Source organism: Lactuca sativa, chromosome 7 (assembly GCF_002870075.4).
Source record: "Lactuca sativa cultivar Salinas chromosome 7, Lsat_Salinas_v11, whole genome shotgun sequence".
NCBI classification, from domain to species: domain Eukaryota; kingdom Viridiplantae; phylum Streptophyta; class Magnoliopsida; order Asterales; family Asteraceae; genus Lactuca; species Lactuca sativa.
This window is the reverse complement of record NC_056629.2, coordinates 45,977,799-45,990,631: the sequence shown is the minus strand read 5'-3', so window position 1 is coordinate 45,990,631 and position 12,833 is coordinate 45,977,799. Positions and strand designations below refer to the sequence as shown.

The window sequence follows — 12,833 nt, the reverse complement described above, 5'->3', positions numbered from 1 at the left end:
AAAAGAAAGATGTCCTAAACGACTATGCCATAGTTCAAAAGAAGCTTTATTAGAAACACCGGAAACCGCCACCAATGCTATGGGACCATCTCTAAGAACGTATAATCCATCTTCACATCGTCCTTGAGCTATCACCTGCTTTCTTTTCCTGTCCTGAATATGAAATAAAGGTTGAGAAAAAAGGACATCAACCGGGTGATCCATGGTAAGTTTACTAATGGATAGCAGGTTCTTGGTTAAACTAGGAATAACAAAGACATCATGTAATGACAAATTTTTAGCAACCATAGAAGTACCAATATGAGAAACAGGAAGTTTATTTCCATTACCAAAGACAACGTGCATGTTACCCGAATATGGAGCCGATGGAGTGCATTATTTTTGGAAGGAGTCATATGTGCAGTTGCTCCCGAATCAACATACCAATCCGGATGACCTTGGTTCACATAACATTGGGAATGAAAAGCTTGGGCCAGGTTCGCATCTGATGGGATGGTAGAGTTGGTTGCATAAGTGTGAAGACTTGGACAAGAGGAGGCATAATGCCCATTTTTACGACACAGTTGACAATGAGGAGGATGCCTGCCCCCACGTCCTCTTCCTCCACCACGAGATCCACCACGAGAATAGTTGGAGGACCTTCCCTTATTATTATTAGAACGAGACTCAAAGATAAATGCAACAGTAGGAGCAGCCGAACCATGCATAGATTGGAGGAAAATCTCGTGATTTTCTGCCTGGGACAATAAATCTCGAAAAGATGGAGATGGCCAGGAAGTTCGAATGGCTATAGAGAAGGTCTCAAACGAAGAGCCAACGCCACAAAGAAACCAGTGGATCTTGTCCATATCATCAACAGGTTGGCCGATTGCAACCAATTGATCACATACAATTTTAAACTTTCGTCCGTAATCAGATAATGAATTGGTACCTTTTTGCATCTGTCAAAGACTGTCACGAAGAGAGTGGATTATGTCAACAGAAGAGCTGATGTAGGCAGCCTCCAAAGCGAGCCAGATAGATCGAGAATCAGGAAGACCAAGAACTTCAGCGGCTGCTTCTTCAGTTAGAGAGGAGTTGAGGAGAATAACGGTCTTCTGATCAAGATCGACCTAAGGAACATACGCTGGATTTGGGACAGATTTACTGTTAACTTCAATGGTCGCTGGAGGTTGAAGAGAGGTGTCGTCAATATGGGGCATGAGCTTTTGATAAGAGAGTAAAGGAAGAATTTGATTTCTCCACAGTAGGTAATTAGTAGAGCTTAATTTGATGGGGATCATATGAAGTATGGTATTCATTAGAAAAGTATTATCGGCGGAGGTAGACATGATCAGGTTGCAGGAGAAGAATTGGGTTTAGAGAAGAAAAGAACGAGAGTAGGGTAGCGTGATTGTTAGGCTGATACCATGTAGAATATTGATAAATTAACCACACCTCTTATCGTGTGTTATGATATTGTATTTATATTGAAGATTACAATAAAGAGATCCTATAAAGTAGGATCTGTAATATATAAATATACATTAAATAATAAATGACATAATTATCTAATAAAAAGCCCCATTTGCTTTCAGAGAATCAAATTCTTCATTGTCTAAAGATGACTCATCATAATTCAAAATCTTTTGATCAATGAATTCATCCTTAGAAGGAGCAGTGATGCTAGCACGAGAACAGGTCATCTTTTTGCCCATGATCGGAGGATTAGAAAACTAAAAGAGAAAGTATAAGAAACATACCTTTGAAAATCGCCAATGATACTCAAAGGATAGCTAGAAGAAGTAAAGAGGAGTTAGGAACCCTGATGCCTTATTTATGCGAAGATCACATAAGAAAGAGAAATGATTTAAAGATAATTATGCCTATATTAATGACTATAATTTTATCCGTTAGAATTCAAATTTCTTTATCTGTTAGAATTTCGGAATCCTTATTCTCATTTTTATTCTAATTATATGATGAAATTATACTCGTTTAAATATTAGGAATTAATCTAAAATATTTTACATGTATAATTTGGGGGCAATTGTTAGGGGCACAATCCTCACTCCCATCCAGGATCCCAGATCTCAAAGAAATCTAAGGATCTCGAAACATATGTCAGGATCCTGATTATTATTATTATTATTATTATTATTATTATTATTATTATTATTATTATTATTTCCTAACCATAATAATGAGTATATTTTTTATTCCTCGCTTATGCAAATATATTCAACTAAAAATTGCTTTAAGTCTATAGAATCATCTCAATCAGGCTTAAGACCTAAGAATACCAAGTCAAAACAACGTGCATATACTTATTCAACTTATTCAAGAGGATCCCGAAAGTATCAAACTTTTAGTTATTCAACCTAGGCTATATATACAATTGTAAAAGTCACACAACGGGCACAACTTGGTGACACCCTACATGACTAGAATTATTGAAACACTCTCACTTGTATTCTTATTTCTATAATTTGCACTTTAATCAATAAAATCAAACAAGGCAGATGATCATTATCACCTCTTAAGGTTTTATGTCGGAGATCCTATCGAGCATCAATGGCTTTCCTTGTAAACTACTATTTTCACTTTGATCTCAATTTGATTCTCATAGTAGCTACAACACCAAAGCCTCTCATACAACTTGGTTGATTTTGATTTGATAGATTTTTTTGACTAAAACAAAGGCTATGCTGTGTAAGGCCTATATATGGCCATTTTGACTATCCTTAATTCTTTCCTTATACGACAATATGGGTGTGATGTATGCATGTTAGTATGTTACCGCCCTACAAGTGCCATATACAATTCTATTGCATGTTGGCCTTTCTTCTAGACGGTAGTATATATGGCTATTCCAGTTGCCTTGTTTTTTCTGTGTCTTTCTCATCATTCTTCATATGCATATTGTCGATGCATGGGTTTTGAAACCACCCAATAACAATGTCTTATTTACACTGTAAATAAAATAAATTTTGAAGCAGTGGCAAGAATGTTCGATTTTTTGAGACCAGTATAGTCCAAAATACACAAAACATCAAGCTTTCATTCAAATTCGTAAACCAAATAGGAGGTTTGCAAAACAAGTGAATTAAAACTATAGTTTGTTAAAATAACGTAAATCATAGAATCTACATTATGCCTGATGTGTGAAGGATATCATTTTTAACATAAATCATAGAATCTACATTATTTCTGGTGTGTGAAGGATATCAGGAAGGAAGATCGTTTATTTGTGGGCTATGAAATTGCGCAATCACTTTGATCTAAGATGGTTGTTTGGCGGGGTGTTCCCCTCCCCATGGATGGGACTCTTTAAGCTTTTAGATCTCTTGTGGACTAAACCTTTTTTCTCTTGCTCATAAGAGGTGTTCAAACGTTTTTTCTTTAGTTGTTTTATGAATTACCCATCATTACACAATGAGGTGTAGGAGGAATAATCTCTATGGAGAAAGGAACCTAAGGAGTTGCTTATGGTTTAAGCAAATAGAAGTTCCGTCGGAAATTCGTTGGTGATTACCAAGGGGATGCCTACAAACTTTTAAAAAATACATAAAATTAACTATTTTGTTTAACTTTTGTCGATGTTATGTCAGTAATTTCCAACGGATTTCCGACCACACTATATTTTGTCGTTATTTCGTCGGCAAATTAAGGTTTCTGTGTTACAGGTCCTATCACTAGTACACAAAGCATTTGTTGATACGGTTAAAATGATTAATGGATGCGGGTACTGAACCGAACCAAAAAAATACCCTTATTTAATGGTGTCCAAAACCACATGAAAAAATAGCCAAAATTGCACCAAAAAATAGCCAATAGCGCTTAAAAATAGCAAAAATCGCACCAAAAATAGCAAAAAAACACCTCAAAAAATACCTAGCTAAAACAACACCAATTAACACGTTTGCCATTGATGCACACCACGCTACTTATGAAGCTTCATTTTCTTGAATTTAGGTATATTCGGTGAGTGTTTTTCAATCAAAGGTTTAATCGTCATTTCTTTTTCTCCAAAAAGGCTGGTTTCAATCTCTGCAATTTTATTTTCTCTACCAATTAAAAATCTATTGTTGGGAAATAACATTTCATCGATCTTGTTTTCAATTTCTTTTTCAACATCTTAAAACACATTCTACAAAAACTAGCTCCATACCCATTGATTGAAAGTCACTGAAGCAAACATCATAAGTCTTTGGATCCCTTTTTGGAGATATATCACGGAAGAAGAGGCATCTACAAAGATTCATAACAAGAAAAATCGTTAAAACTTAAAATATGACATCCATTTATAATTAATAAGAGAAAAATGGAGACACAAATGCCATTAATGAAAAAAAGATAAATAATGGACATAGTTTTTTTTTAACCGGAAAATATAAATATATATAATCTACTCCTAAATTAACACATAATTCCATCTATGTCCACGATAGGACTTGAACCATCGACCTCAAGGTGGGAGGACACTACCTCATACCGCTAAATTAGAATACCGCACATGCGCTTTCAAGTGTGTAATCGACAAATCTATAATTATGAGAAGTTGCATATCCAACGTTATATAAAAGAGGGACGATTGAATGGAAATTTTGAAAAACATTAAAATTCTGAAGGAAATTTGGAGGGATCTAGCGCGAAATGAAAAATTTGAGTGAAATTTTTAGAGGAAAGATTAATGGTGCGGTTCAGTATACTTTTAGTGCGAATATGTTTTTGGTGCGGTTCAATGGTTTTTAGTACGAATTATTTTTTGTGTGGTTGTAATTGTTTTTTGGGGCGGTATCCACATGATTTTTTGGTGCAATTTTAAGAAACTGCATCAGAAAATGTTTTAATGGTTAGCACCAACAAAGCTATTTAATAGTGGGATTCTTTTATTTTTATGGTTTTTAGTAGGGACCGGATTAAAAAATAAAAACCACTCGCACTATTAAATGACTTGTGTATTGGTGTATGGAATTAGGTAGTGATTTCTAATGAAAATTCCATCGGTGATTTTAGCCCCTTTTCCAGTAATGCTAAGAGATTTATGCAATGTTGATAAACTGACCATTATTTAAATTTGAATGGTATTTATTTGCATATTATAACTGAGAGATTTGTTAATGGCTAATTTAATTTCTTTGAACCGCCATTGATAAACCATAAAACAAATTAAATCTAGGAAGTACAAACAAGAGCACGACTACAACACCAATTGTTTATTTCAAATTCTTAACTATATATTAATTACATAATACAGGTGAAGAATCCGTAGAACATGTTCTAGTAAGATGTCCTTTTTGCAGCATTTTTAAAATGGTGTGGCATTCCCAAAGGCATTTTTCAAAAAAAGGCGGAAGCTGTTATCTGCTATTCTCTATGGCTTCCTTTGGCGAATTTAGAAGGAGAGAAATGACAATTTTTAATAAGGTTTCACTATCTCCTACTACCATAGCCAACGAAACATTCTCTTTAGTGTATTCTTGATACAACTATAGGGGTATTTGATTTAACTTTCACAGTCCAAAAGTCATTTTTTGAAAAATTACAAAAAGTCAGAAAATACTTTTACAAAAAGTTCATTTCTTTGTATAAAAACTCCAAAAATATCTTTTAACACTAGTTTTAACAAACATCTTTTGCTTTTTTTCTTTTTCAAAAACGATGCGAACCAAAATATGTGTCAATGGTCAGTTTGGTGCTGTAATTTGGTGCTTAATCCTTTCCTTGTAGCTTGATAATGTGAACCTTGTATCTTTTGCCCCCGGTTAGCTCCTTGCTCATCGGTGGGCTTTTTTTATTTTATTCTATTCATCGTTTCCAAAAAAATTACTTAAACTTCGTTAATGTGAAGTTTAAGGAATATAATTAATGTTTAATAGTCATAAAAGGAGGCCCCGTTTTTTTTCTTTTGACAAATATAGCTCACTATTAAATGTAGGAGGACGAAGGGCATATGGAATGTAATAAATACACCCGATATCCCCTTTGGTATGCATGAAGGAACAACATGAACCCCTTGGACCATGAAGAATTCAGGAGGCAAGGCCATATGGTTATAGACTTCCTTGCCGATTATTACAAAAATATCAACAGTTACCCTGTCCGAAGCCAAGTCAATCCCGGCTATCTAGCAGAAAGGTTGCCTGAATGTGCCCCATTGCTCCCAGAATCAATTGAAAGTATACTCAAAGATGTCGATAAGGATATTATTCCTGGCTTAACACATTGGCAAAGTCCAAACTTTTTTGCCTACTTTGCATCCAGCACAAGCACCGCAAGCTTTCTTGGTGAAATGCTTATCAATGGGTTCAATGTTGTAGGGTTTAATTGGTTATCTTCTCCTGCTGCCACAGAGCTAGAGATCGTGGTCATGGAGTGGTTGTCAAAACTACTTCAACTTCCCCAGTCCTTCTCATTCTCCGGCAATGGTGGAGGTGTTTTGCTTGGCACTACGTGTGAGGCCATCATTTGCACCATGCTTGCTGCAAGAGAGAAGATGCTTGATCAAATAGGAAGGGAAAACACAGAGAAGCTTGTTGTCTACTGTTCGGACCAAACCCATGTTTGTCTCGAAAAGGCAGCCAAAATTGTTGGGATAAATCCGGAGAATGTTCGAAAAGTCTTGACAACCAAATCCACAAACTATAAACTCTCCCCACAACGACTTGAAGAGTCGATTAAAAGAGACGTTGAAGCTGGTTTAATTCCGTTGTATTTATGTGCTACTGTTGGAACAACGTCAACTGCAACTGTTGATCCATTGGGACCCTTGTGTGAGTTGTCAAGCAAATATAATATGTGGGTTCACGTGGATGCTGCATATGCCGGAAGTGCTTGTATCTGCCCTGAGTTTCGTCACTTTCTTGATGGTGTAGAGGGTGCGAGTTCCTTCAGTTTTAATGCACACAAATGGCTTCTGACTAATCTTGCTTGTTGCTGTCTTTGGGTGAAAGACAATTCCGCCCTCACCAAACCTCTCTCCACGAATTCAGAGTACTTGAAAAACAAAGCGACTGAATCAGGACAAGTTGTGGACTTCAAAGACTGGCAGATAACACTAACAAGACGATTCCAAGCCTTGAAGTTATGGATGGTCCTAAGGAGCTATGGGGTGACTGGTTTGAGACAATTCTTAAGAAACCATGTGAAAATGGCAAAGGATTTCGAAATGATGGTGACCATGGACACTAGGTTTGAGATTGTGGTGCCTAGATACTTTTCTATGGTTTGTTTCAGGGTTTCTCCCCATGTTATAAATCGGCACCATGGCAACGATCATGAAGCAAATGAATTCAACAGCAAATTATTGGAATCAGTAAATGCAACAGGGATTATTTACATGACGCATTCAATGGTTGAAGGAGTTTTTATTATCAGGTTTTCTGTGGGTGCAACTCTCACTGAAGATAGACATATAAAGATGGCTTGGGAGTTGGTGCAGGATCAAGCAACTTCCCTGTTGGATACACTAACACCAAAGGCGGATTCTAATGGTAAGAAGCCATCCAAGCAGATAGAAGACCACTCTATCTAATCATCTAAAAGAATAAATTCAACATATCATGTTCTCTATTAATATGTGTTTAAATAATGTGTATGTGAGGTACAATAACCGCATTTATATAAAGATTTACTATAATCCGAGCTATTTAAAATATACATTATAGTTTAAGATAATTTCATGTGACAAAATTCCAGATCACTATGTTGCCATATATATTAATTAACAAATTTGGTGTTAGATATTCCTTCCATAGATTCGTCATGGAAAACTAAACTGAATTATATGATTAGAGAACAAAAGGAAGCAATGTGATTAATGTATTTATCCTTACAATCTCGTCAAAGTTTATGAAGGTGCAAATTAGCATAACTATTACTATACCTCATACATTATCTTAGTACATCATTTTTTCTATAAGATGGGAATCTTGTTGTACATTTTTATCCTTTCGTATTTTATTGTGATATTATTTTTTATTTATATTAATATTAGGTGTGAGACCCATGTATTACATGGGTTTATTTAAAAAAAAATTAAATATAAAATTTTAACAATTTGAAAACTTTAAATTTATAAGAAAAATAAGAAATTTTTTGAATTATTAAAATTAATGAGACTTTAATGCATTAGATACATTACATATATAAACCATTTTCTAATAAATACCTTACATATATATTACCTTATATATTAAATGTGAATTTTAATTTAATAAAATCAAAAATACAATAAAATGACAAGTGGAAAATAGAAAATTTTAAGATTTCTAGAAAATGCCATGTGTCCAAATAAATGAGAAGAAGACATGTGGCAAAGTCATTTTCATTTATTAGGGTAAATTTGTACTATATTATAAAATATATATTTATCATGTCTTGAATTTTAAGACGTATAAGTTATAAAACTTTTTGTACGAATCAATTATACATAAATATATCATTAATATTTGCTAAAAATTTAAAGACGTGAATTTAATTAGGACGGTTATTAAGGGGGTGTTTGGATAGAAAAAAAAAAAGTTGTTTATTGCTTATTCCCACAATAAGCTAACTTTGAATGTTTGGATAAAATTCAGCTTATTAAGCTTAATAAGCTAATTTTAATAAGCATCTCTCCCCATGCTTATTGCTTATTGCTTATTCCCACCACAAATAAGCTAATAAATAATAAGTTAATAAGCTAATCCAAACACCCCCTAAGAGATTCACATTTGGACAAAATAACAATTTTAAAATACTTAATTCATGTATATAAATTAATTTATATTTTTTAAACTAGACATGTTTATTAATTAATTTATATCAATAGTAAAAACAAACAATATAAATATAATGTATAAACATAAATATTTTATTTAAAAGAGGTAAATTTTTTATTACTTAATAACTAATAATAAAATCTAATAATTATTTCCCGTAAAAAATTATTCGCCAAAAAATCTATATGTCTTTGTTGCTTTGCACGAGTACACATTTAGCATTGATAATGAAAGACTATCCTCTAGTGTGAAGATTTATCAAACCCTACATGGTATAAGCTTAAAAATATCCTTCCATCATTAGTCTAACGCCGTCCATCCCTTCTCTTCAGGGGTGTCAACAATAACAATATTTCATGATCCCTCCTTCCATATCTCTGCTCTCCTACATATGTTAACAATTAAACTCTCTACCTGCAACTACGTTATATGGCTAATCAAGTTCGTTTGCTGATATTATCTCGAAAACTAGTTAATGATATTTATGCACCGTCTTTTATCCATTCTCAAACATAAAACTGATGCTAAATCTACTCTTAATCCTAATTTTATCTCTTGGAAAGAAGACAATCGGTGTGTTCTTACCTTTCTTCAGTTATGTCTCTCCGAAGAATCTATGATAAAAACCCTTGATCTAAAGACAAGTCGTGATGTCTAGTGTACCCTTGAAGTCATGTATAGTCATGACTATGTTGAATACATGCAGATATTATGACTTTCCTCACACCAACTTCAAAAATTTTCATCATCCATCTCTAATTATTGTTTTCGATTCATGTCTATAGTGACCAACTTTCTAAAATTGTCTACCGCGTTAACAATATGGACAAATCCCATTTTCTATGTGGTTTCAATCCTTCCTATGAGACGTTCTCCCTGCCTAATGGGTCTCTAAATCTAGACCTTGTTATGTGATCTCCTTTTTTGAATTTAAAGGACATGGGCTATTTCTGAATACAATGCTTGGCCTTAAGGTCCTCTAATTTTCCTTCATTCAAAATCACACCTAGAATAACACATCGAGTCGTGGTACATATTCATGTGGTCCCGGCTGATCCTCCAACAGTTGTGATGGATTTTTGGGAAGAAGTGGCCATGGTTATTGACCACCCCTTGTTAATTATGTCTTAATGATTTTCATTATGCTAAGTAGTGTCATTATCTTGCCTCATTCCCTAAATGCCAACTTTGACACTTCATTCCATTCTCAATATCATGGCACTGAAAATTTACCCGACCGGTGCGTTGCTTACAACATATATGTCGTCGTCCACTTCAAATCTAAAATCAGCCAAAACTTATTCCAGTAATGACCATTTATCTCAAACAACCATATCGGTCATTCATCTCTTCCTAAAATTTAAACTTCTTTGTTGTCTCACATCTCATTAAAAATCTTATTTTTGTTAGTAAATTAACAAAAGATCTGATGTGGAGCTCATAGATGATCTAATAGAAGCTTTTATGGACAAGTGAAAGAAAGATAAATGGGGCTAAAAGAGGCCCAACTTAAAATGGACATAACTTTTTATCCGTAAGGAATTTAGAGGCGTGCAATATACCGACATATATGTATCGATGGTTTGGAGCTCCTAATAGGTAGACAAAGTGGACATGCTCCACAGTCGGCTTTCATATTCCATTATTTGGGCATGCAAATCTCAATTTTCTCCATCTTCATCTTATTTCATACTTCTCTCTCTTCCCTCATACTCTTTTCTCACTTCATCTCATACCTTCTCTTTCTCCAACCACAACTTTTCTTATTACTTTTTCATTATCCCCACCTCATATCTTCTCACATTCTTCCTCTTTATTCTCACTTAGACCCAACCGGTCTAATCACTTATGGTAGATTCACCTATCATATATGGGAACAATATAACTCTAACTTACTAGAGTACAACCATCTAGACTAATTCCTTTACTTTGATCCCACACGAATCCTTTAACCACTTCTCTTTTCTTGAATCCATCACAGATTACAATGATCCCTTACGGATCCTCTACACTTAATCCCTTACGGATTATATAAAGTTTCTATGAAGAAACTTCTTACCTTGTTCCACTCATGGAACCCTTTCTCAACCTTCTATAACCATGCATAATCTTATTCCCGTAGGAATCATCTATCTCTATTCCCGAAGGAATCATCTATCTCATTCCCGAAGGAATCATAATCACTCTATCTCATTACCGAAGGAATCATCTTTCTACATTCTCATACTCTATCATGTGAATGTTATAGTCTCACCATAGTCTTACACATCACATGTCTCATCTGAATCGATATCGTCATCTCCTTAAGAGATCTTCTACTACTACTCTAGTACTTAACTCATTAAGTAGTTAACCCAAATCTTCATCTACTAGCATATAGGTATTTAACACAATACCATTAACATCTAGCCATACATTTATACTCTATCTTCATCTAATCTATGGTGGGTACTTAACACAATATCGCCCATATCTAATTGCACATACATACTTTATCTTTATATATTAGCTTGTAGGCATTTATATAATACATTTTATATCTAATCACACCTTCCACATTCTATTTACATCTAAAAATATCTAGGTTGTTTAACACAATACAACTAACATCTAACCATGATTACATACTCATTCATAAGATTATAATACATATAATCATACTTTATCTTCATCTATTAGTATATAAGTATTAACACAATACCTTTAACATCTAATCATGCATACATAATCATTTACAATATTATAATTCATGTAATCACATTCTATCCTTACCTACTATCTTGTGGGTATTTGACACAATATCATTAACATATAAACATACATACATAATACCACACACACATATATATACATGCATACATAATCTAGTCAGAGAGTGAATTTTAACTCACATTGTTAGTTAGTGCAGACTAACTACCTTTCTCTTCCATTCTTCAAGTGATACATCTTGCCCCCATTTTCTTTGCTCAAGATCTATTCATTCAACATATCAAGTCCCTTAGAACTTCTTTTATCCTATTAAGAGTTTAACCCCTCACTATATCAAATTGATCACTAAATTTATCATAATTCTAACATCTCATCTTCTACCTCTAAATCTAATTAACCCAATGAATTTAGCATTTCATAATACCTAATTCATTACACTCTAATCTTCAATGTATCAATTCATCCCTCTTATTAGTAAGGGTTTCAAACCCTAACTTTCCATATATGGATTTCACCATGGAAATCATGTATAAAGCTTGATTAAAGCTTCTAAACACTCTAAACAACATCATAATTAAGTTATAATCCTAATAACTCAAACACTCTAACCAAACTAACAATTTAACCATTGAATATCAAAGCTTCATACAAAGGATAAATCATTACCTTAAGGAGGAAATGATGTTAATCCTTGCAATCCACCATCTCTAGCTCCTCTTGGCATCATCAAAATCGCCATTCATTAGCTCTCAATTAATTAGGAAGAGTTTTGGTCCAAGAATGAGCCCTTAGTTGATTCGATTCTATTTACTAAACTGCGAAACCGAGTCGCAGTATTGTCCTTACTGTGTTGTGGTGCGCCTTATAAGGTTGTGGTCACCCTCTTGTTGAGTCGTTATACCTTTCCCTTATAGCATCCTACTTTCGCCACCACGCCGTGGTACCCTATAATACTATGTCCCAAGAAAGTATGTTGCCCTCTACTTACGACGAGAACCTCGTCCATATACCACTCTACATACCATGACGCAGCAAGATACTCATCGTGTCATGGTGGTTGCACATCAACAACTTCCTTAGTTGATTCCATTCCACCTTTGGGACAATTTTCTTCCAATCTTCTAACACTCATATCTTCTTCGTTTGAAAACCGTTTTCTATGATCTATATATCCACATGAAGGTGGAAATGAGTTATACAACTCCATTAATTCACTTCAGACATACATTATACGGTTCTTAATCTATAAAGTCACAAACATGTCCCAAAATGCATAAAATTTTCATTTTACCCTTTTAAGCCTAAATGCACCATCTCTTGCATTTCTTCTCATGAACTCACCTGTCTCATCTTATACGTGTGACTTAACTTTATGTTGAC

At 34.2% G+C, this 12,833-nt stretch overlaps 1 protein-coding gene across 1 annotated transcript; it reads left to right on the top strand.

The window, feature by feature from the left end:
• The first annotated feature begins 5,904 nt into the window (after positions 1–5,904).
• Positions 5,905–7,620, top strand: LOC111891441 (tyrosine decarboxylase 1). Its single transcript, XM_023887497.3, has one exon. The coding sequence runs from the start codon at positions 5,990–5,992 to the stop codon at positions 7,514–7,516; it is 1,527 nt and encodes a 508-aa protein (XP_023743265.1). The 5' UTR covers positions 5,905–5,989; the 3' UTR covers positions 7,517–7,620.
• The last annotated feature ends 5,213 nt before the right edge of the window (positions 7,621–12,833 follow it).

Bases quoted from the DNA above. Each gene is read 5' to 3' on its own strand.
- LOC111891441 (XM_023887497.3), top strand. From the start codon at position 5,990: ATGAACCCCTTGGACCATGAAGAATTCAGGAGGCAAGGCCATATGGTT.